At 37.5% G+C, this 26,128-nt stretch overlaps 1 protein-coding gene across 1 annotated transcript; it reads right to left on the bottom strand.

Annotated features, from left to right (window-relative positions):
• Positions 1-971: 971 nt before the first annotated feature.
• Positions 972-24,305, bottom strand: LOC149848319 (GDP-mannose transporter GONST1-like). Its single transcript, XM_090011107.1, has 9 exons — positions 24,221-24,305; positions 9,732-9,963; positions 9,353-9,492; positions 7,394-7,523; positions 4,120-4,218; positions 3,377-3,531; positions 1,939-2,055; positions 1,515-1,612; positions 972-1,400 (listed from the first exon to the last, which is right to left on the bottom strand). The coding sequence occupies exons 1-9, from the start codon at positions 24,229-24,231 to the stop codon at positions 1,342-1,344; spliced, it is 1,041 nt and encodes a 346-aa protein (XP_089867233.1). The 5' UTR covers positions 24,232-24,305; the 3' UTR covers positions 972-1,341.
• Positions 24,306-26,128: the final 1,823 nt, after the last annotated feature.

The raw sequence follows: 26,128 nt of genomic DNA, 5'->3' as shown, positions 1-26,128 counted from the left end.
TTGCTCAGTGTTCTTAGATTCTATGATTTTAATAAATAAAGTTAATTTGGTTTCGTTGATGATAATGTAAGATCCTTTGTGGTTATCACTGTAAGGCCCTGAGTCTTTATGATGGTTTTCATAATTGTTTAAAAAAAAACAATTTTCAACAAGGATGAGTTGGAGTTGTTACAACGGGCGTAGTCCCAAGAAAAAGAGTTTTCAAAGTGTCAACATTTTTGAAAAAAAAAGTCATTTTATTGGGATATTAATGCCATAAAACCATTTTTATCAGTCTTGAGGAAAGCTAGTTTCCAAATCATCACATGAGTTTCCTTTGCTGAGGTTTTCCTAAAAACGAGACTTGTGATGTTGCTACTTGGTACCAAGTACACGATATTTTCAAAACATCACGTACTTTGAAATTATCATGATTTGACATTGATATTAACTTGATAAAAACCTTTTAATATTTCTACATATTCATGTACTTGTTTGCAGTTTTTTATACACTTTTATATTTTTTATATTTTTAGGTATGCCGATATTTTGTGCAGATCAATGGTGCACACCGTTGGTGATATATTTATATATAGTAACCCATATCATCAAACACAACGTTATACAAATCGTCATCGTTGATTGTGAAGGATCAAACAGCGACACTTTGTCATTTTTTTGTGTGCTCACGATTTTTAGCAGCAGTCTTGATAGTTGCTAAATATCTGGGCAGAAAACAGAGAATCAGCCACAGTTCAAACTGCGCTAATTCTCATTTTTTTTGAGAAAAAAAAAAACGCACAGCATTATGCCGCACATTCAACCGTGTTCCAAGGAAAACCGGTTTGAACATACAGGTTTTCCTCTCTCTCTCTCTCTCTCTCTCTCTCTCTCTCTCTCTCTCTATATATATATATATATATATAGAGAGAGAGAGAGAGAGAGAGTCTTTTAAACTATAGATCAAAAGCTCCATCTTCAAATTAGAATAATGTGCTTTGGCGTGAAAAAAATGAGCAATAAAGCCAAAATTTTACATTGATTTAGCTCAAACCAGCTCAATACAATGTTAAATTATTGCAACCTTTGACCTCTACAATGTTAAATAGTTCTCATAGGACGACGTTCTTCCACATGGCCAACCAACTCCGGCAGTAACAAACAGGTAGAGGCACAGAACTTGCTCCTTTTCTTCAGAGAGTCTTTCTATCAAGGTTTTGAGCCTGGCAATGCATTTTGCCGCCAAAATTCTGAATGCCAATCAAATGGAGGTGAAATTAATCTTGAATAATAGTTGCCAGAAAGTGCTGGAAGATGGCCACTGCATCCATTAGACCGCTTGGATCTTTCAAGTTTCACACCTCAAGATTGAGACCTTTCCCTTATTTTCGCTTTTGCGAAGAACACACCCGCAATCAGACCTGTGTAATGCAATTTAAACACGCTCCATAAAGCTACTACATTAACCATGCAAACAATTTAAACATGTTTTGTGAAAACCATTCCATTACTTAGGTTCAGGCATGAGCACTCACCAAAAAGAATACTAAAGAAGTTTTCAACTGACGTCGGAACATTGAAGAGCACAATCCCAGCAATAGAGAGCGGAATCTTGTTCAACGACCCCACCAAACTGAAAAACAAGCATCATTGGCCCTGGTTTCAGTATGGCACGTAACAGCTGGATAAATTCATCAATATTATTATACATTATTTGAACCCCTTATTCCATACACTGTGAGTACAAGGTGATATACAATGAGTCTGAATGACAAAGCTCAAGGAACCGTTGTCATGAAAACACACACTCAAAATGATCACCAACGGTGAGCACCATTGATCTTTGAAGGATGGTATCACTTCACTTGGATTACATAAGGCTATTTTCAGCTATCAGAAATAAGTTTGATCCCACGGCACCAAGTATTTAAGAGAAACATATCTTTACCTATATCTTACCTGTAGGTTGTAGCACCAGTCTGATGCAGAAACCACATTGAAGTGAAGCTGATGGCAAGGCCTAACAATCCGCTTGCTGTCATGACCAACCAGAATGTAGGCATCCTCAGAAGTGGTCTGCAATGGATGTGACAGGTAAATTGACCCCCCAAAACAGTTGATGACCATGGATCTAAAAAGAAATTTAATTCTAAAACCATCCAGAGGCAAGGTTGCTATGTCACATGGACAGAGAGAGAGAGAGATTAGTTCTGTTTATCATTTTCTAAATTAATTCCATAATTAGTGTGATTTACTGTTCCAGATCCTCAAGAACCAGTATGGAGGAAAATGGTATATAAAGATACACAACAAAAGCGAAGAAATGAATCATATCCTATGTCACACGGACTCGGCTAGGGGGTCGACGCACCCGCGTCGACACGCCCCGACACGGGGCGGACTTGGTCAACAAGTATCGAACTCGGTCAACGCACCTGGCCTGAGTCCGTCCACTTTATAGACTCGGTCAACGCACCTGGGAGAGGAGAGGCAGGAGGTCGGTGACCTCCTGCCGACGTCTCTGGCGAGCCGGGAGATGAGGAGGGTGTGTGTGTCGGGATTTACCAGAGGGGAGCGAGGCCGCCGGCAAACAGAAGAGGACGAGGGAAGGAGAAGAAGAAGATGACAGAGGAAGAAGAAGACATGGAGAGGGGGAGAGGTCACCTGAGAAGGTTGCGGCGACGTGGCTCCGACGATTGTTGCTGGCGAGGAGAATCCGTGGAAGAGGAAGGAGGAGATATTGGTCGGGGCTGCCTAGGGGTCGTCGGGTGTGTATGCCGGACACAGGGAGGAAGAGGGTGACAGAGGGGGTACGAGCAAGGGAGGAGAAAGGGAGGTGGCCGACGAGGGCTCCGGCGAAGTTGCCGGAGCGGGGGCGGTGGTGGTCGGACAAGAGAGGAGAGAGGGCAGGCGGCAGAGGTGGGGAGGCTTTTCTCGAATGAGAAAACCCTAACCGCCTTCTGTTGCTTTATAAAAGCAGGGGGGACGGTAACCCGATCCCGATCCGGGTTGGGTCCAGACCCGACCCGGGTTAAATCATTTTTTTCTATATATATATATATATATATAGCCGAGTCCCCGTGTCCAAAATTTTTGAAATTGCGCCGCACCCGTGTCGCACCCGCACCCATGTGACATAAATCATATCTCAAGGTGCATCAACAAGCAATTCTACACACACACACACACAATAAATAGACATAAAAGATGCCTGCACATAGAATCTCAAAATCACGCTAACATTGACTTGCTACCATGTGTACAAACTTGGTGGCATCTTTGGAACTGACAAAAAGGAAAAGGAGAATTTTGTGAAAAAACATCATAATGCAGGAAACTTCTGTATCCTAAAAATTATACTGTGCTAACCAAGTCAGAAGTAAACAAAAGAACTCACGTCTTGCAAAGGTAGTCCACCTCATTGAATGCAACAATTAGCAGCACTCCCAAAGGCAGTGAGAGGGCATTGTTTAGTAGCACCATTGAAAATTCATTCAAAGTTCCAGATTTGGTAACTTTCTTTGCCGTATCCATGACTCTCCTCAATGTTAACTGAGTAGGAGCAAAACATCATAATGCAAGGTTAATTTGCTGAAATTGCTATTATGGAGAATACAGTAATGAGATAATTTTGATTTTAAATCTGTAACATATGAACGGCTCATCAGTGCACACAACCAGAACTTAACATGATTGAGATAGCAACTGAAAACAACTTTGGAGATCATGGATATAGTAGAGTCAAGTACCTGTGGGATGTCAAGCAAAGAAATTTGCAGTAAAACAATGCCTATGGTAATTGACATGCCAAGAGGGATTCTTAAGTTATTCGTGTTATGATTGCTTCCAATATTGGCACCAATCATCAACTCTTGTGAATAAGAATCCAATAAAGATTTCCAGTTTCATATTATAAACTCAAACAGTCTGCATCAACTCAAATTATTTCACAAATATATCATTTAAGCCTTTTAGTTATCCAACCAAAAGTACAACACCCAGTTGTACCTCAGGTTAGAAAATTGACTAGAACAGAAAGGCAACAGAATAAGAGACCATTACTTCTGAATCCTGATGTAGAAAAGTTACATGCCTTGGATTATAAGACCAACAATAATGCACATCAAATAAAGGAATTACCGAATATGAAGCTGTTAGGAAACAATTTACAATTTGCCATGCATAGCCAACTGCATGAAAAGTAAGATCCGTGACCCCACCAGAAATTGCTGAAATGATCTGCATAAATAAATAGAAGATCAAATAGTGCTTGTCTACAAAAGTTTTGCTCCATATTATGAAAAGAATAACAAAAAACCTTGTCAGGTAGTAGTACACTCAATGAGCCTATATGGGTAAAGCACAACAAAAGAAACCACCAAAATGGTTAAGGAAAAAAAACTTGAGTCTTAGATAGAAATACAGAATCCCAAAGTCTAATTTATATTATTAAAGCATCATTGTTAACCTTACTGAAACACAGATGCATTGATCAAAAGAATAAATGTGAGGGAGATATGAAGCATACTGAATTAAGGGAAGAAAAAAATACAAAAAAGCAGATAACAGAGCAATGAAAATTTTCACTGCAGAATTGGCTAGGGTATGTACAACTTGGAATAAAAGAAAAAAAAAGAACAAGGATAAGCTCAAAATGTGCACAGCAGAATAGTAACTATACAGAAGAACATCAACAAGGACATCCTTATCTGAGGCCTAAACCTAAACCTAACCCTAAACCTAAAAAAGATCACTTTCTGTATAGAACTCAAAAACACTGAAGAAAAGGAGTTCTGAGTGGGAGGATAGGAAAGAATGTGATGAGAAATCACTCTCTACCAAAGAACAGGAAATGGGTAAAATTAATCTCTCATGAATTACAATAAGAGAAAGGTGTTGCAACTGCCTGCCTAGTACCAATTTATTCCAACCCTAAGTCCAATTCAATGAAAGGATATCCCCAGCTTCCATTCCAGTGCCAGATGATACCTTCAAAGGTCCATTTATTCTTCTCCAACCATAAGTACCACCATGCAGATTTGACCAACATCTCCATATTATAACCAAGCATCCCTCTAAGGGTTCATCTGTTAAGCTATCAGAAAAGATACACACCTTATTCAGAATACTGTCTTCATCCAGACCCAGCAATCACAGGTAGCCCATTCAACAACAGGCATCTAACTAATGAATGGATGCTTTGTTATGCATCCACACAAAGAATGCATCTCATGTTCATATACTAACCCTTAGTCTAAGAAGCCAACAGGATAAAACTAATATACTAAACCACAAGACATGATCACATTGTCACATGCAGCCAATGTCTCCCACATGATGATCTTTCTTATGGAGTCAGATGACAAAGGGTCCATTATTGAAAGATAGCACAGCTGCACGAGAATATGCTCCTTACCATCATAAAACCTTATAAGCAAGCCAAAACCCATCCTGAATGGATTGAAGCCATGAACATAGAAGTTGATGCTTTACAAAAATTTAACATACAAAATATAACAGAGTTACCTAAAGAGAAAAAATCCATAGGTTGTAGATGGGTATATAAGGTTAAACCAAGAGTGGTGGCTCCCTTGAACGATATAAGGCTAGGTTAATTGCCAAGGGTTATCCCCAAGAATATAAAATAGACTATGATGAAACATTTGTACCAGTATCTAGGATGACCTCTGTTAGAACTTTTATAGTTGTTGTTGCCATTAGGAATTGGTCTATCTATTAGATATATGTCAAAAATTCCTTTTCAAACAAGAAATTAAAAGAAGTATCATTTACGTAAAACTTTGTATGGTTTGAAACAAGCCCCTAAGGCCTAGTATGATAGATTTAGATCAATTATGATTAAACTTGGTTTTAAGTCTTTTTATATTGACATTGCTATGTTTGTTAAGCACTTTGATGTTATTCTTCTTCTCTACGTTGATGTTGATGATATGATCATTACTGAAGGAGATAAACAAGGAGTTAATTATATAAAAAATGTTTTGAAACAAAGTTTTGGAATGACATATCTAGGGTTCCTTACATATTTTTTAGGGATTGAGGTAATATATTCTGCTCGTGGTTATTTTCTAATTCAATCCACTGAGATTATTGACATGTCTGGCATTACAGATGAAAAGATGGTGGATACTCTTGAAGTTATCAATGCAAAGATGAAAATCGATTATGGGACACCCTTAGAAGACCCCACCCCACTCCTTATCAGCAGATGATTTGGGCCCTTACATATTTAACGATCACCGGACCTAACATTTCTCATGTAGTGCATACAACAAACCAGTTTCAACATTCTTCTATAACTGTGCACATGAGTGTTGTTATGCAAATTATTAAATATTTACAAAATTTTATCTCTAAATTTTTTTTTGTCTTCCTCTTCTCCACTTGAATTAATTGCATATACTGATTCTGACTGGAGAGACTCTAATAATAGACGCTCAACTACCAGTTTTTGTGTGTTTATACGTGATTCGCTGGTGTCATGAAAATGCAAGAAATAACAGAATGTGTCTATCGTCAATGAAAGCTGAATATCATTCCATGACCACCACGACATCTGAAATTGTGTGGTTGAGAAGATTAATGGAGGACATGGGGATGCACAATCATCTTCAAGGTTGTATTATGACAACAAAAGCGCCATCTACATAACCGACAATCACACATTTCATGAATGTACCAAGCACATCGAGATGGATTGTCACTATGTTCGTTAAGAATATCTTAAGAAGACTATTTTCTTGCCCTATGTAGTGTCAGAATTCCAGTTAGTTGATTTCTTCACAAAAGCGCTTCCATCTCCCCGATTTCACTTTTTACTTGACAAACTTTCGGTGAACACACCACAAATTTGAGGAAGAGTGTTAAGTTGTATCATATATATGCATATGATCATATATGTATATACATACATAATATATACATATAAATATATATATGATACATATGATCATAGCATTGTAATAGGGGTATTGCAGTGTTTTCATTGTATAGGTTGTGCCCACTAGGGCCACTAATGTTAGTATATTTTTTGTTTCCTTTATTTTTTCTGTTTTGTAAATTCTTGTGTTTGTAATGAGTAATATTGTGATTGCCCAAATACAGCTGTTAGGAGATCCCAACAGCCATATTGGCTCTCCTTTGTGTATATATAGGGGTGCTTCCCCTTAGATGAGTATTGCTTTTTCAAGCACCCAATCTCAATAATATTCATTATTTTTGCTTGTGATTCAAGTCCATCTTATGTGTATGAGTTTTGTATTGACCCATAAGTGGTCATTGCTTTTTTGTGTTCTTGTAAGCCCATAAGAGGCATCTATTTGTATTTTTTGCTCTTTCATTACAACCACTTATATAGAAATCTCTACAACTACAAACACATGGTTGACCATACCATTAAGAAAAGTGCAGCCCACACTTTACCATCGTGACGCTTACTGAAAAGGTACATTTCACCAACAGCAGTTATCACATTTGTGACATTCTTCAGGACTGTCACCATAGCAACATTAATGTACTTAAGACTGCAAGAATAAAGAACTATTAGTCAGCTGATAAGAAAGAAACAGTACAACCACAGAATAAATAACACTGTTGAGACTGTGCACACACAAAAGCAAGTTTATAAGCCTGAAATGGTACTTGAGCATTTCAAAAACTTGATTATGTGTCCAAGAACAGTAACAAACAAATAGCATTCATCCAATGTAGTCATCTTTGTGAGATTACATGATTTAGGACCCGGATACAGTTGTTGAAGTTTGAGGATATACTCCTATACACTTGAATATAAGTTCAGTTCAGATTTCCTTAATTAATAATATACATTATGAAGGGTGAGGGAAAATAGAGGATTCCACTGGCCTTTTGAAGTCACATATTCACCTTTGACATATATCGTCAGTTTGGTTTAGACATACATCGGATAACTTTTGCCACCTTCGGCATCCCTAAGGGTGCATTTGATTAGCTCAGACCTCAGATTCAAGGTGACTTCAGATCATAGGTTTTGAGGATCCTATGCTTTTTAAATGAATAATCTCTAGATTGACCCTCCCCTTTGGGCCAGATATTCATAAATCTGGGGTTACTTTTGAATCTCAGATTCAAGGATTTGAGAAACCCATGTTTCCAAAAGAACATGAATCTGGCATCAGCTCCATGCTAAATTCAGTACATGATTAGAGATCCATGGCATTACACACCCTAATGGTGATTAGGAGTCTGAGACTATGTAACTGCAAATATTAACTCAGGTATCAGTGCCCTCTAATATAGACATACTCACACACATGCATGAAAGAACATAGATGAGATACAATTATTTCGTGTTCCACTTTTAATGTTTAGAGTAAAACACGATCACATTGAGAATCAACCCTCACTCTTCATGTTATAATTTTTTGTTGATAAAATTCAGAAAAAGTTAATCTGTATCAATTGAAAAATCAGGTATGCTGTAATCAGCTCACCATATTCATGGTTTTCACCTTAAAATAAATTAGAGTAAGATGCCACCTGGTTGCACAATTGCCCTATGTTGCATGTACATGGATATAAATAAAGGATGGAACTGCTAAATTAAACAAATGAATTTTGTACAACTGGCAACCACATCAACCTTTGAATGAATAAAAAATCCTTGATTTTCTGGTTCAATAACTGAACAGTTGAAACACAAATAGTGATTGTAACATGAATCTTTGCAGATGCAGCATGTTTATAATGAAAAACATTCAGAACAATTTATCATGAACCAGAAATATAAACCAAAAATGTAATGCAGAATAGACCTGCACATAACTATGCAAGCCACATTTCTTCCATTTGTTACATTCTGACAAATGACTAAATTAGGAAATCAATTGCCAGTGCATTGTAAATTCACTCATCAATTTTAATGCAATGAAATCATATGAGATTATCTTCTGTTAGTATTGCATAATTTGGAATTCAGCCATCCAGAGACACCTTTCCAAAAAGCACAAAATGCTTGAACAAATCTTACTTGCAAGATGATGCAAGTCTAATCCAATCCATTCAATATTTCTATGTTTGCAAGCATAATCATCACCATTCATCACAGACATCTCATTGTAACTTTGCATTTGATGACAAGACAGCACATTTACCATTTAAATAACCTCATAGCCTTGCTACAATTGAAACTAATAAGAATAATGGTTAATTTAAAAACAAAACTGCTCAGTTGGTCTAACAAGAGCATACAGAAATAAATGAAACAAAACCTAAACAGACGTAAGCGAATCAAAGAACATAAAAAATTGTGGAAGCAAAAAATATGAAACAGATCATTGTGCAAGAACAAATGGGAACAAATTAGACTTCGTACCTAAAAATGCTTGTAATAAGCATCCCAACAAATAGAACATTTACAGGTAACCAGACCTTGACCAATCTCCAAGTAAGGGGCTCTGTCGAGATTATGCCAAAAAAACTCAGAAGGGAAACAATAATCACACATACGAGATTCTGCAAACCAAAGACATAGATGCCAAATCAATATGGACACACCACTTAGAATGCCATTAGTTAGTACAGAATTAATATATCCATTAATTTCAAATATAGCACACATGCATGATACAGGGAATTTGTAGTATAGAAAATATATCTCCTGGATATGGAAAGTGAAACAACAAACTGGCTGTTGTCAGCGATCAAAATGGCTGTCAATTCAACAGCAAAAAGAAAAACGACCAGAAATTCACCTGGTATGTCATTAAAAATATTCCAGCATTAAAATCATAGCCTGACAGCACAAATTTATTGACCAGTATCATGCTGCATGACGAAATGCAATATGCAATCCCAGACAATAAAGCTTGGTTATGAACTTTTCCAAGAACATGTCTACGTCTGCTTCTATCTCTTTCTTTCTCCACTTTACCATCTTCCAAGTCCGGATCATCATTGCACAAATCTTTCCCACCAGAAAATGGTCTATACAGAAAAATGGTAAAAAGGAAAAGGAAAAAAGAACCATCATAACATTAACATGAAAAATGGAGAAAATTTCTTTAACAAAATCAATGCCTCAAAAAAGAAAAAAACCAGTTAAACTGATATCCACCAAATGAGAAGCCATATATTCATAAAAAAGTGGGGAAATTCTGACAAACAATGCAAATTAATTTGATCCAAGATAAAGTGAAATATAATTAATTAGCTTGCACACAAGGAAAGAGATAAAATAGACACCATTACACAGCTACAGGCCTACAAAGGCCGTGAAAGAATGCATATCTTCTGGCATGCGTGTGTGTGTGTCTCTGTGCATGACATGCAACTCTTGATGTTGCTGTCATCATCATCATCATCATTCTTACCACTATTTTTATTATTTGAAAGGGAAGACTAGTGGATAACTTGAGCCTTAGCTAACTTGACCATCCAGTCATAAACTTGAGCCTAGAGTGTCTAACCTGGTTGGTGACAGTTGCATTGCCTTAAATGGGGGATCACAGATTCAAATCCTACAGTGGTCTATTCCCCCGCGTGACTACTTTTGACAAACATACACATAAAGGAATCGATAGGTCCTAATCAATTTAATCTCCTAAATGTCCTAACTGGTTCCAAAAAGCATGGTTGTACTTGTGGGTGTTTGCTTAGTCTGTACTTGCAGGTGTATTTTTTATAGCTTGCTTGGAAGAAAACACATTAGATATAAGTATTTCTCATGTTAGACGTGTCTTTAGAGAGAGATATGTAAGGCTCATATTGCATTAAAACTTTATGATAAAAAACTCAAGTTCTTTAGTTAAACTAATTGAATTCAAAGCGTGTTATTTAGTAGATGAGTGATTCTGCAGGTTTAGATTAAGCAAAAAAATCTGCAAGTGTGATATTTTGAAGTGGTTAGGGCAGTTAGAGGATAAATTGGTTAGGCCCTACCAATTCCTTTCTCTCTCTCTCTCTCTCTCTCTCTCTCTCTCTCTCTCTATATATATATATATATATATATATATATATATATATATATATATATATATATATATGTGTGTGTGTGTGTGTGTGTGTGTAAATATGTATGTGTGTGGAGGGGAGGGTGGACGTGTATGGATTTATCCATAGGCACGGTGTGAACTCCCATTCTCACTTTTTTTTCTCATTTTTTTCTAAAATCTGACTGTACAAATGTGTTATAGACAGGAACCCTTAGGTCTTCACGACATTGGATTGTCAGGTCAATTTAGAGGGAGTCGGCTGTTGGATCACCCAATTCTGACATATAACCAGGGTTTTGAAGGTTTAAAAAATCAATGACCCACACTTTTCACATTTCAAACCTTAAAAGATCATGTTTTTTCATTGAGAAAACATGATCAACTGGCCAGTTCCTAGCAAATTGATCATGTTGGACACATCAGTGTCGTCAGATAGTAGGAATATATATATATATATATATATATATATATATATATATAGAGAGAGAGAGAGAGAGAGAGAGAATCACTAGAATATGAGAAGTGAAATATGAGAACTGAAAATATGGGCATTTCCAACACTCTTTCGGCAAATCCAACCATGTGGATGTGCTTGGCATGATGAATTTGCTAGGAATCAACCATTGGATAGTGTATTTTCGATGAAAAAATATGATTTTTGAATGCTTGAATATTTATGAAGAATATGAGCCTTAAAAAAAAGCCTTAAAAAAATCTCATTTATGCATCAAAATCGGACGATTCAAGAGTGTGTTCTTATGAAACCAAGCATGTAGATCACATCCATGCGGTTAGATTCAAGAGAAAAGAATAAAAAATTCATAAAAAATGTGGTTCACACATTAGTTCTCATATATATATATATATATATCTATATCTATATACTAAGTCACACGGACTCGGCTAGGGAGCTGGCGCACCCTCGTCGACACGCACCGAACACGGGTGCGGCTTCGGACACGGCCCCGACGCTGTCAACGCCGAGTCGGACTCGGTCAACGGATCGAGGCCGAGTCTATCCACATTTTGGACTCGGTCAACTTTGACCGAGTCCAAAAATGTCTTTTTTTTATTTTTAAAATACGTTTTGGATCTGGGTCGGGTCCGAACCCGACCCAGATCCAAATTTCATTTGCAGTCGAAATCCTAAAAGGGGTTTATCAACAGGGGGAGGGTCTTACCCTCTCGATTTTGCCTCTCCCCCTCAGCCCCTGCAGCTTTCTCCTACGCCCACACCGACAATCTAGACTCCGGCGACGGTACGCATGCCAGCCATCGTCTCCCCCTCCGTCAACATTCAACAGGTATGTCGACCCTCCTGCACCCTCTGCTCGCAGCCTCCCTCCTTGCACCCTCTGCTCGCAGAAGAGGGGCTCGGCCCCTCTCTGTGCCCTATGTCAGGCAGGCCCCTTCGCCCCCCCCCCCCCCCCTACACCCTCTGCTCACAGAAGAGGGGCTCGCCCCCCCTCCCCCTCCCTGCACCCTCTGCTCGCAGAAGAGGGGTTGTGCCTCCAATTCACAGAGGAGGGGCTCAACCCCTCCTCGTTTCCCTTTTATCGCAGGGGTAAGAAGTAGGAGTGGGGGAAGGAGGGGGCTCGGCTGACAGGCCGAGCCTTGCCCCGCCGGACAGAGGGGTCGAGCCTCTTCTCGTTTCCCCTGCTGCCTTTGGCTTTTTGGCAAGGGTGAAGCCCCTGCCACTGATAAGGTTCAGCAGGGGCTTGCCCTGCCCTTTCTTTTGCGTCAGATAGGGGGTAGGCTCCCTATCTTGAACCTGGTTTACAGAGAGGGAACAAACCCCCTCTTTGCATCATCCCCTCACAGAGGAGGGCCTGGTTTGAACCTGATTTGCACAGAGAGAACGAACCTGGAGCTCCTATTACTATTATTTTGAAGTGTTTATTAACTTTATTTTATTTACTTATTTTTTTTTCACTTTTCAGATATAATGGCGAGTTCTAGCGGTAATGTCAATACATTTGGTTCAAGTTCTAACCCTGAATTAGAAGATTCTCAACCACTTTGGAGGCTTGTGACAAAAGAGATAAAAGCTAGTAGTGGTGGTGGTGGGAATGTGCAGTTTTATTGTAATCTATGTAAGACTGTTTTCACAGGTTCTTATACGCGTGTGAAAGCACATCTTTTGCATATTCGTGGTCAAGGAATTAGGGCATGTTCCGGGGTTGACAAAGACATGTTAAAGCAATTAAAAAAGAACAAGAAGAAGCTGAAAAGAAGAAAATTGCAGAGATGAGAAGCGATTCGATTAATCTGTCTTTTCCTATTGCTAGTGATATACAAGAAAAACTTTTAAAGAAAAAAAAGATGGAAAGCAATAAAACAATACAATCATCATTCAAAAACATGGCAAGAGCAGAAATTGATAAAAAGATTGGTCGATTCTTTTACTCAAGCTCAATTCCTTTTAATGTAGCTAGAAGTCCATACTGGAAAGATATGATTACATCTTTGGCTAATTGTAATTTGAGTGGTTATGTGCCTCCTAGTTCTGAAAAACTAAGAACAGTCATTCTTGCAGAGGAAAAAAATAGAATTGAAGACTTGTTAGAGACCCAAAAATTTGCATGGAAACGACATAGAGTGTCGATTGTTTCTGATGGGTGGACTGATATACAAAGGCGACCACTGATAAACTTTATTGCTTACTCACTTAATGGGCCAATCTTTTTGAAGACTGTTGATGCATCTGGAGAGTATAAAGATGTTGAATATTTAAAGAGATTATTTGTCGAAGTGATAAAAGAAGTGGGTAAAGAAAGTGTGGTGCAAATCATTACTAACAATGCTCCAGTTTGTAGTCGTACAGGAATGAATTTGGCAAGTGAAGATATATATTCACATATTTTTTTGACTCCTTGTGCAACACACAGTTTAAATTTGGCACTTAAGAGTATATGCAATCCATCAAAAGATGATGCACATGCACGTGAAATGTGCTTATGGATTGAGGAAATAGAGCACGATGTTCGAAATATTAGAAATTTTGTTGTAAACCATCATCATGCCCTTTCTATATTTAATAGGCATTCTGATCTCAAGTTACTGAAAGTTGCTCGAACTCATTTTGCTTCTCTCATTGTTATAATGAAAAGAATTAAGCAACTCAAGAATGCATTGATGATGATGGTAGCTGATCAAGATTGAGATTTTTATCGTACTGAAGATGATGTCAAGGCTCAAGCTATTAAAAAATGCATCTGTGATGATTTTTGGTGGAATAAAATTACATATTTTGTTGAATTTACAGAGCTTATTTAGGAAATGTTGAGAGAAGTTGACAGAGATGTACTCATGCTTCATAAAATTTATGAAATGTGGGACAATATGATTGAAAAAGTTCAAAGTATCATTTTTAAACATGAGAAGAAAGATATTGCACTTGATGATTCAGAATTTTACAATCATGTACATTCAGTTTTAGTGAGAAGATGGGATAAAAGCAATACACCTTTGCATTGCATGACACACTCTCTTAATCCAAAATACTATGCAAAAAAATGGTTGACAACAGGTGTTGGTCGTGTTTCTCCAAATGAAGATCCTGAGATATCAAGAAATAAAATGATATGTTTGGGAAGACTTTTTAATGATCCTCACTTGTTTAAGGTTATAAATAGTGAGTTTGACAAGTTTTCTACTGAGAGATTTGATTCTTTAGCAGCACTCGTGGCAAGGGACGAGGAAGATTCCCTTAATTGGTGGGCAACATATGGATCAAAGACACCAAATCTGCAACGTCTTGCAATGAAGTTGTTATCCCAACCTGCTATATCATCTTGTTGTGAAAGAAATTGGAGAACATATGCTCAAATTCACAATATTAAAATAAACAAACTCACTAGTAAAAGAGAAGAGGATTTGATTTATGTTCACTCAAATTTACGATTAATTTATCGCCGCACCAAAGAAGAGTATAGGTACTTTTTTTTTCTTTGTATTCAAAGTTTGTATTTAAATAATTGTATTCAAAGTTTTAAGTTAGATACTAATATAGTCATTTTTTGATGCAGTTGTGGACCATCCAAGAATTGGGATGTAAATCCAGAAGATTTTCACTTGGAGGGAGAACATAATTTGCATACTCTCAACATGGACTACCTCGATCATGTTCTTCCCTCTAATTCAGACGATGAGGCAGATTTATGATAATTTTTGTTGTTTATCACACTCACAAGCTTCTTTGTGTTATATTTTGGTAAGTTTGTGTTGTTAAGAATTGCTTTTTTATTTTTGCTTTAAAATTTACAATCTTTATGTGTTAATTTATTGTTATATATATATATATATATAGCTGAGTCTCCATGTCCAAATTTTTTGGAATCGCGCCGCACCCGTGTCGCACCCGCACCCATGTGACATAGCATATATATATATATATATATATATATATATATATATATATATATATATATATATATATATATATATATATATATATATATATTGGCTACCTCATGGCTTCCAAATCCCCCAAGTTGGAACTCATAGGGAGAGGTTGTTTGTGTGTTCAGCATGGTCAAAATAGTAGGAATCAACTCTTGGATTATTTTTTTGGTGTAAAAATGTGATTTTTTAAGGGTTGAAAATTCTGTACATTGTATGCCTTTGATTTTTTATCCCTCTGAAAATCTGACATACACATCAGAAAAACATGATCCAAGGATCATTTTCTACTAAATCAAACATGTAGATAACATCTGGAGTGTCGGATGTACAAAACATTAAAAAAAAATTAGAGATTTTCAGTCGAGGATTTGGAACCCACGAGGGCAGCAAACATCACACACACCTCAAGCAACACCTCAAAACTTCAAGGAATAATCCGAAAGAACTCTCGATATTTTGGAATCGGCTGCTACTTTTCTCTCTTAGCAGCTGCAGTAATACTACATTACTCTTAATAGGGTTACAATAACTTTACAAGGACAAAAATGCCCCTCATTAGTAACACATGTTACATTAAAATACAAATGAAACAAAACACGTGATTGGATATGGATCATTTATCGGATCCATATCCAATCCATACTCCACATTCTAATACCCTCTCTCAAGTTGTGCATGGAGTTGAACCATGTCCAACTTGTTCTTCAGATACCAGAAGCGGTGACTTGTGAGACCTTTTGTAAATATATCAGCAACTTGGTCTTCTGAAGGCACATAAACTGGTTCAATCTCTTTTTCGGCTATCTTTTGTCTGATGAAGTGTTGATCAATCTCAATATGCTTAGTCCGACTGTGATGAATAGGATTGAATGCAATTTGTATAGCACTTCTATTATCACACATAAGTGTTGAGTTTGAGATATGCTCTCCCATCTCTGTAAGTAGATGCCTAATCCAAGTCACTTCTGCTGTGGCAGCTGCCATAGATCTATACTCTGCCTCTGTGCTAGATCTTGCCACAGCCTTCTGTTTTCTGCTACTCCATGAGACAAGATTTCTCCCAATGAAGACACAGTATCCTGAAACAGACCTCCTCTCATTTGGATCCCCTGCCCAGTCTGCATCTGTATAGGCCAGTATGTCATGTTTTGGTGTCTTCCATGAAGATTGAATATATGTGAGTCCATCACCCACTGTTCCTTTTAGATAGCGAAGGATGCGTTTGACAGCATCCATGTGACCAGTCTTTGGTTCATGCATAAATTGAGATACTTGATTAACAGAATATACAATGTCTGGTCTAGTAAAGGTAAGGTATTGTAGCATACCCACTAAACTGCGATACTTGACTGCATCAGGATATAACTCACCATCACAAATACTGAGCCTTTGGTTGACAACACTGGGTGTGGATAGAGGTTTACAATCTGTCATTCCTGCTTTAGCCAGAAGATCAAGAGTATATTTATGTTGAGTTAATGACATTCTTTCATCTTGTCTGTCTACCTCTACACCAAGAAAATATCTCAACTCCCCAAGGTCTTTCATTTTGAATCGCATACTCAATAAAACTTTAATTCGCTGAATGTGGTCTGGAGCATTACCAGTGATAATAATATCATCAACATATATGAGTAAGAAAACCATAGTGGTACCGTCCCTATATATAAACAGAGAATGATCAAGTTGGGAACGAAAGAAACCATGTTTCTGGATTTCTAAGGAAAAGCTTTCAAACCATGACCTAGAAGCTTGCTTCAATCCATACAAAGCTCTGGTTAATTTGCATACATATTCTTTTGGGTCTCCCTCTGCATAACCTTGAGGTTGCTCCATGTAGACCTCTTCCTTTAAGTCCCCATGAAGGAATGCATTTTTAACATAAAGCTGACTAAGGATCCAGCCATGTTCAATCGCCAAGCCAAGTATAATGCGAATAGTTCCCATCTTTACCACTGGACTAAATGTCTCATCATAATCCTGACCATACTCTTGAGTGAAACCTTTGGCTACAAGACGCGCCTTGTACCGTTCAATGCTACCATCTGGTTTATATTTAATTTTATAAACCCATTTGGAACCAACAACATTTTTATTTGGAGGGCGGCCAACTATCTCCCATGTTTGACACTCATGAAGTGCCTCGATCTCCTCATTCATCGCTTCAATCCATTTGTTGGATTGGATAGCTTGATGAAAACCAAGAGGTTCATCGTGTTTTTCAATCTGGGATAGAAAAATCTGAAAGTCCATAGAAAAGTTGTCATAACTAACCCACTTTTCAATAGGATGCCTTATCCTGCCTGATCTTCTTGGTGCTTCTCTGTTATTAGATAATGCAATGTGTTCTTCAGCAAGTACATTCGTTTGCTCTCTAGATCTCCTGGTATACACATTATCTTTGTATCTCAGACACTCTGCTTGTGATGTATCATCTGAAACTGTCTCACCATGTATGTTTTTAGGAGTCAAAATAGTATGCTCAGCAGCATGAGAAATAAGTTCAGCACTAAGCCATGGGTCATACCAATTAGCAACTGCACCAATATGTTCACGATTGACGTCTGCTTCTTTTCCCAGAAAACTATCTTCATCAAAAACAACATTTCTGGAAATTCTAATCTTCTTATTGGCAGGATCATAACACTTGTACCCCTTATGTTCATCTGCATAACCTACAAATTGACATATAAAGGCTTTGTCCTGAAATTTAGTCCTCATGGATTTGTCAATGTGTACATAACATGTGCATCCAAAAACTCGTAGTTCATTATAATCGGGATGTGCACCAAAGAGAACATAATAGGGAGATTGATTTTCAAGAATAAGCATAGGCAGACGATTTATCACATGAGTGGCAGTGTGAAAAGCTTCAGTCCAAAGTGCAATGGGTAAATTACTCTCATGTATCATACTCATTGCACTTTCCACAATATGTCTGTGTTTACGTTCAGCAATCCCATTTTGTTGTGGAGTGTACGGGCAAGAAACTCTACGATGTATCCCATTATCTTGGAGAAAATCTAAAAATTCTTTGGAGGAATACTCACCACCTCCATCACATTGAAAAATTTGGATATTTTGAGAGAATTGATTTTTAACATAGGCATGAAAATGACGAAAAATGAAGAAAACTTCTGATTTGTGTTTCATAAAGAATATCCAGGTAAAACGAGAGAAACTGCCAATAAAAGATACATAATATTTACTCCCAGAAGAGGAGGGATTAGGGGCTGGGCCCCAAACATCTGAACATATTATCTCAAAAGGCATGGAAGCTCTTTTATTTATTTGATGAAAAGGGAGTACATGACTTTTGCAGACCTGACAACTGGGACATATTTTATCCTTCAATGGGAGTGAAACAGACTCTGAAAGAAAACCATTGGACACTAACTTTTCAATAAAGACTTGACTACAATGACCAAGACGAGAATGCCAGAGATCTGGCTTATTACATTTGGATGTACTTAGGACGCTTTTAGAGATGAGATCGGACTTGGGCTTCAGGACACTGGAGGCTGGATCTTCATTAAAGACATACATGTCTCCACGTCGCTCTCCTTTAGCGAACATCTCCTTCGTTTGAAGATCCTTGACAAAGACAGAAGTAGGAGTAAATTCCATAGAAGAATTGGTAGAATCAACAAGTTTAGAAACAGATACAATATTTTTCTTTATATTCGGTGCATGGACGACATCAGATAAAGGGATAGATGACTCAGACAAAGGAATGAGGACATTGCCTATGTTTGAAATAGGGTGGTGAGTCCCATCTCCGGTTACAATATTAGATTTACCAAAATAGGGAGTCAAAGTAGAGAACTTACCTGCATTGCCAGTGACATGGGTTGCTGCTCCAGAGTCAACATACCATATTCCATCATCATTCTGTTTCAGATTCAAGTTGGCCATAGCAGATAGTAGAAGATCCTTAGCATCATCACTGACCCGAAATGTACCTGTAGTTCCTGTACCAACATTTCTATTGTTTTGCATTCTATTCCGATTTTGTGGGTTGAACCAGCAGTTGGCCTTGATATGACCTCGTTTGTTACACTGATAGCATGTGGGAACATTCTTTGAAAAACTGACATTGGAAGTTGGTGTAGGTAGTAACCCGCGTCCACCTTGCATTGGATTTCCCTTGCCTCTACCACGTCTTCCTCGTGCACGATCAACAATCACCCCTGTGGCAAGGACCTCATGCGTAGATGATTGTCCTGTTGAAGCTTCAGACATGCTTTTCAGTGTCATCTCATACTGAAAAAGTTTGGCGCGTAATTCCTCAAAAGAGAGCAACGTAGGCAAGCATAATAAGGATGTAACAAGAACATGATATTCCGATCCCAGGGCATTCAGTGTTTGTTGCACCTTTTCTTTATCTAAGACTGGACATCCAACCATGGCTAATTGATCTGTGATGCTTTTGACTTGATTTAAGAATTCAACAATGCTCATTCCACCCTTTCTTAACATCTGAAATTCGCGTTTAAGAAACAACACTTTAGCCTCTGATATTTGAGAATAGGTCTGAGCTAAAGCACCCCACAAAACTTTAGATGTGCAATCATCAGGAATGGAAATCAAGACTTCTTGTGACAGCGTGGAAGTGATGTATGCGACGAGTGCCTGATCACGCTTCATCCAGGTAACAAATGCAGGGTTGCAAATAGTATTTGACAATCCTCCATCCTCTTTGGCTTCGGTGGTGATAAATTCTGGAGGCATTGGAGTCGATCCATCTAAGTGGCATGAAAGATCTTGACTCCGAATAAAAGGGGCAATATGCCTTTTCCAAGTCAAATAGTTGTTGGTAGTTAACTTTTCTGAAACTATCTGCCCCAGGAAACTGGAAGAGAGACCTGAATTACCCGAAGGATCCATTGATAGACTGTTTGACAGCGGAAAGAAACTGGTGGCAGGGATAGAAAATAAGAACTGACAAATAATTAAAACAAAGCCAAAATAAGTAGGTATGTCAGACAGATTTGAGTACTGAAGGGGTGCAAATAGCAGAGATCGGGGACTGAAGGGGTGCAAATACCAATGGGGACTGATAGTAGATCTGAAAATATTTTTAGATCTGCGAATGACAGATTGATAACTAAAGGTTGTGACAAAGATCAGACCCGCAAAATAATAGAAGAAAAGAGATAGGTGCAGAAAAGAAAAGGAAAAGAAATAGGTGCAGAAAAGAGGGATACTGCTGTTCACGCAGATTCACGCAAAGAGATAGGTGCAGAAAAGAAAAGGAAAAGAAATAGGTGCAGAAAAGAGGGATACTGTTGTTCACGCAGATTCACGCAGAAGAGATGGAGCAGCATTCACGCAGAGGAGACTGGGGTTGGGCAGCTTTTTCAGCAGAAAAGAAGGTTTGCTGTTCACGCAAATTCACGCAGAAGAGTTGGAACATTCACGCAAAAGATACTGGGGTTGGGCAGCCTTCACGCAGAGACTGGAGTACCTTCACGCAGAGTAGACTGGGGTTTGGCAGCTTTTTTTTTTTCAGCAGGGAACACATAAAGGAGACTGGGGTGGAACAGCCTTTTTCTGCTGTTCACGCAGATTCATGCAGAAGAGTTGGCAGCCTTTTTCAGCAGAAAATGAGCAGCCTTTTTCAGATGTTTGGCAGCTTTTTCAGCAGGAAACACATAAAGGAGACTGGGGTGGAACAGCCTTTTTTCTGCTGTTCACGCATATTCACGCAGAAGAGTTGGCAGCCTTTTTCAGCAGAAAATGAGCAGCCTTTTTTTTAGCAGGAAATAACAGATCACCTTCACGTAGAGGAGACTGGTGTAGAGCAGCCTTTTTCAGCAGGAAACATGCATAGGAGACACGCAAAACCTTCTGGCTCTGATACCATGAAAGAACTCTCGATATTTTGGAATCGGCTGCTACTTTTCTCTCTTAGCAGCTGCAGTAATACTACATTACTCTTAATAGGGTTACAATAACTTTACAAGGACAAAAATGCCCCTCATTAGTAACACATGTTACATTAAAATACAAATGAAACAAAACACGTGATTGGATATGGATCATTTATCGGATCCATATCCAATCCATACTCCACATTCTAATATAATCCTCATACCTTGAAGTATTGAACACAACAAACATGAAGGATTACCAATTTAGATTAACATTCATGTTCATTTATCTATGAATTTAACCCATTCAAAGACATTAATAACACACCATTTATGGTGTCATTCTTCATAAACCTTATTCCATTATCATCAAGAATATGATGTATGGTGATCCTTATGAAATATATTAACCATAATGCTCTTAATCCACATGGTGGTAGAAAAACTTTGTGCATGACCAGTTAATATTGAAGGGCCACAGTATCTGCATAACAACCAGTATCATGACAGTTTTGGAAACTGTCAAATTGTTGCCTGTGTGAATGCATGCACACAGAAGAACACATGGAGTATCAAACAGAACATTTATCTTCCTTATTAATTAATTATTTTTGTGGAGTGTATTCTGAACTTCCACCAGGTACTTTTTAAATTTTTGCTTAAATGAAAATTTTCTGATCGCGGCATAAAAAGTGACATTGTTGTTACTAATAATGGAATACATGCCTGCTGAATGCAGATCTCTTTCCACCACCTCCTGGACTCAAAAGTTGACCTATGGCTCCATTTTGCTCACAAGCAAACAGGCCATGTCTTTCACCATGAACAGAAACTTCATATTTGTCCTCTATGTGATTTCTTTCATGAACCGAATCAGGCATGTCAAGGGGAATCCTTGAAGGAATAATTCTGGAAGACAATTTCAGTGATTACTTTTCTCATAGCCTTCGCAATTCATATAAACAACTCATTACCATTATTAATAAGTCTAGAAGGAAACAACAAGAGCATTCCCTTGTTTTATCATATTGAATTATGTAGTCAAAGTTCTGTCAAAAAGTCATGTTCACAGTGACAAATAAACAGTGACATCTAAATAATTCTTCATTAGTCATAAATTGTATTTCATACCTCTACTGAATTATAAAATATCAGATTTCATGATACGGCATGAAATTCTTCAAGATGACATAAATAATGTCAGAAGGATAACAGATGTTATCCAACAAAATAGCCCGATAATGATACATAATAATGCAGTTTTTCTTGCTCACACTGATAAATATAGCTTCCCAATCATATAAAATTCATGAATAGATACAAAGTTTAAGATTGATAATCAAAGGAGGCCCCCAACATAAAAGATGAAGGGAAAAACAGTTGGAATTGTATAATGTAATGAACAGCTTGGGTACATCCATCTTGTGTCATCGGATTCTCCTCACAAGTGCAGGAATGCTAATTTAGGAGTATGTCTGTTGGCAAAAGATGTGCACATGTTCCTAGGTACAATGTCATGCAGCTGACACCCCATAGCAAAAAAAATATGATCATTCCAAAGTGAACATAATCTCTGTTAGGTAATAGGTCAAACAGTGATGAGTTGCCAAACTCTTCATTTAAGATGCTAATTTCCTGTACAAAGATCCCTTACAATTCAGAAAGTATATATTTTAGAGGATCTCATGAACAAAGTGGGTGTGATAATCATTAATGCATAGTCAAGAGCCATTCCTCAGCCAGCCAGTCACACCCTCTCCACTCCAAAACAAATATTTTGTGAAATGTTCTTAGAAACTACTCAATATAAAACTTTGTATTCATTTTTCCACAATAGAGTAAGAAGTGGATGTGATAAGTGATGCGCGATACCTGAAGCCAGAAGTGAGTGTTTAAGAAAGGTACGAGAAATGGGGGCATAGGACATACAGGGAAAGGAGTAGGAAGCTACTATGGAATCGATACAAAAAATAGATAAAATTTGTGCTTTATTTAAATGCATCTTTTAAGTCTTTTTACAAAAAATACCATCATGTAATAATGCTTTCAACATAAATAAAATTTTTCTAACATGAAAATGCATTTCTAACATCAAGGAAATTTGATTTCATATTATGAAAAGCAAACTTGCACATATGTGTTCCACTAAAGTTTTGGATACATGAAAGAAACACATGGTTTCCCATGCTACCAAAGCGGGCTGCCAAGATTTTGAGAAGCTTCGATAACTATTCACGAATGATAATTTCGATTGAAAGCTTAAAATAGGGTAAGGTTTTTAGGAATTCTTCTGATAACCGATGTCAAGAACCAATGAAGCTTAACTTGATCGACCCAAGACTGGCTTCCACACAGGCATCTAATTCAATGTATGGAATACGAGATTTCCAAAAAAGGCCAGCAGATTAAATTTTAGTAAGCTCTATCTGCCAGAATTTCAAAAACGCGAAGGAAAGAGCAACAGCATGAACACCATACTCAGTTTCTGAATTTACTCAAGAGGGGATAAAAACAGAAACAGGAGTTCCAACATCTACAACCATGTAGCTTGCATCATGTAGTTCATACCCCACAATAAAAAAAAAGACAAATCTTGAAGGCAGAAACACCCGAATTCACTACTTTCTTCTTTAACACAACTATAAATTCAAATAACTAAAATAAGATTTTCAACACCCCAACAAATTCACGGTTCATCAAATTCTAGCAAAACAAGTAGGTTAAAAAGAAACTTAACATCCATAAGAAAATCATGAAAGCACTCCACCCATCATATATGATACTGAAAAGAACTGAAATCCAAACAAACAAAAATTGCTAGTTTAAAATCCCTATAACAAATATATTTCAAATTAAAAAACCACAATTTGAACCAGAAAACGAAATACCCACTTCATGATTTTCAAAAACCAAACGAAAAAGCGCTAAAAACCAAAACCCACAAAAGAAAAATCACGAAATCCATCGACGTACCTCGAACCCATATGAACAATAGTGACAAGAACTCCGCTTCAGAGGCACGACTGCACCCCAGAATCAAATTCTACGAGAACCCATCTTCGTTCTCAACCCGCAAACAGTCTAAAAATTCAAACGAACCAAGAAAAATCATTCGTAACACATGAAACTAAAGCAAACAAAAGAGAAAAATAAAGAAATTTGGGTTTTTGCCTTCTGAGTGCCAAGGTAGAGGTAGCACCAACACCAGCAAGCACGCGTTTGAAAATAAACACAAAGAAGAATTGAATTGATGACGGGGCCAGTTGAGAAAATGATGCTATATAAAAGCGAGAGAGAGAGAGAGAGAAATTATTTTAAGTAACATTAATTAGTTAAGTACTTACAAGACAGGCAATTAACCAGGGTTCTGCAACGGCTCAGATGTAACCCGACATCCGACCCGAATTCAAACCCAATTAGTCGAGTTCGTTAGCCAAAATTGGACCGGATTAATAATCAGATCCGGATTTGGTATTAATTTTTGCATTCAAACACTATTAAGCGTAAATACTGGGTCTTAAGCTAGCCGGATCTGGGTTTGGTTTTATCTTTTTTCATTCGAATCAGAATTCGATTAAGTAGGACCCGATAATGCCTAGATCCAACCCGAGACCCTTCAAGGCCCAACAAGCCCGATGCAGATTCAGATGATCTAAAGTCTGGCCGAATCTTATGGTGCTGGGGTCCGGTCTAGGTAAATGAGGTTGGACCCTTTAAGCTTAACCAGTTAACAGGCCAGGCCAAGCTACACTGTAGTCATGTTTTAGCCCTACTTGAACCCAACCCATATACAAGAAAGGCTGGGTTGAGCCTGATTATTATTGGTCTAGTGCTGTGCATGGCAGTCCAAACATGGCTCATTTCGCGTCGGGTGACTGAGAGCCTGTCAGGTTCCCAGCCCGTTGCCCACTATTAAGCAGATTGGGTCCATAATGGAAGTTTTGTGATTTTTGGCTGTTTCAACCCGATCCAGATCCAAAATTTTCTATGTATTTAGCTTATTGGAATCAGATCCTTTTGAATCCCTAGGTATGACTTTTTACACATGACATGCTCAAAATTTATTTATTTTAAAAAAAAATAAGATATGGTGTCATGAATTTTTTTATTTTTAATCAATAGAAACTATTTTCGATATTTTAATATTTGAATGTATGGTTTTTAATTAAAATAATCGAATAATATCTGTACATGATTGTGTCTGTACAAGCAAATTCGGTCGCCCAAAATAGAGTCTTCATGATAAGATTCAAGGTGATCTAAAGTTTGGTTGCATCTCATTTGATTTGGAATCAGATGAGATTTAAAAAGTGAATCTCATTTGAACATTACTTTAAAAATAACCAAACATAAAAACTTTTTGGCATATACTAAAAGTAAGATTTAAATAAAAAAATCACTTTCTCAAAGGTTTCATGATATTTGAAATCTTACTAGACTTTGAAAGTGTTTTTGAACAATATTTTCACTTTTCAAAAACACAACCAAACATATCTTAGATGTCACCATCTTGGATCGCCTTCAAAATAAGAACATGAGATTCATATCTTAGTCGAGATCCAGATACCTCTCATGTAATAAATCTTGAGTGTCGGACCTTAACTTCAAAAATGTTCACCCTTTCACTATTCTTAGGTATGTGGTTTTGAGTCTCTCTATGTCTAAAAGTTGAAATAGGGCTAGTAGGGGTAAGGATATATGTAAGTCAGTTTTGAGTTTGGATCTAAGAATTCCTGGATCCAACCTAATGAGATTTTGCATAGTTTGACTTGGAGCGAGGATTAAATTTTGGATAGAAAGCACTAAAACTGAATTTGGATCCAGATAGCTTAAATAACTAATTGGATGTAAAGTTTACATATATTGGGATTTGGATATATG

The sequence above is a fragment of the Nuphar pumila genome, chromosome 1, assembly GCF_984573655.1.
Source record: "Nuphar pumila chromosome 1, dmNupPumi1.hap1.1, whole genome shotgun sequence".
NCBI lineage: Eukaryota > Viridiplantae > Streptophyta > Magnoliopsida > Nymphaeales > Nymphaeaceae > Nuphar > Nuphar pumila.
This window is presented reverse-complemented; position numbering and strand designations above follow the sequence as displayed.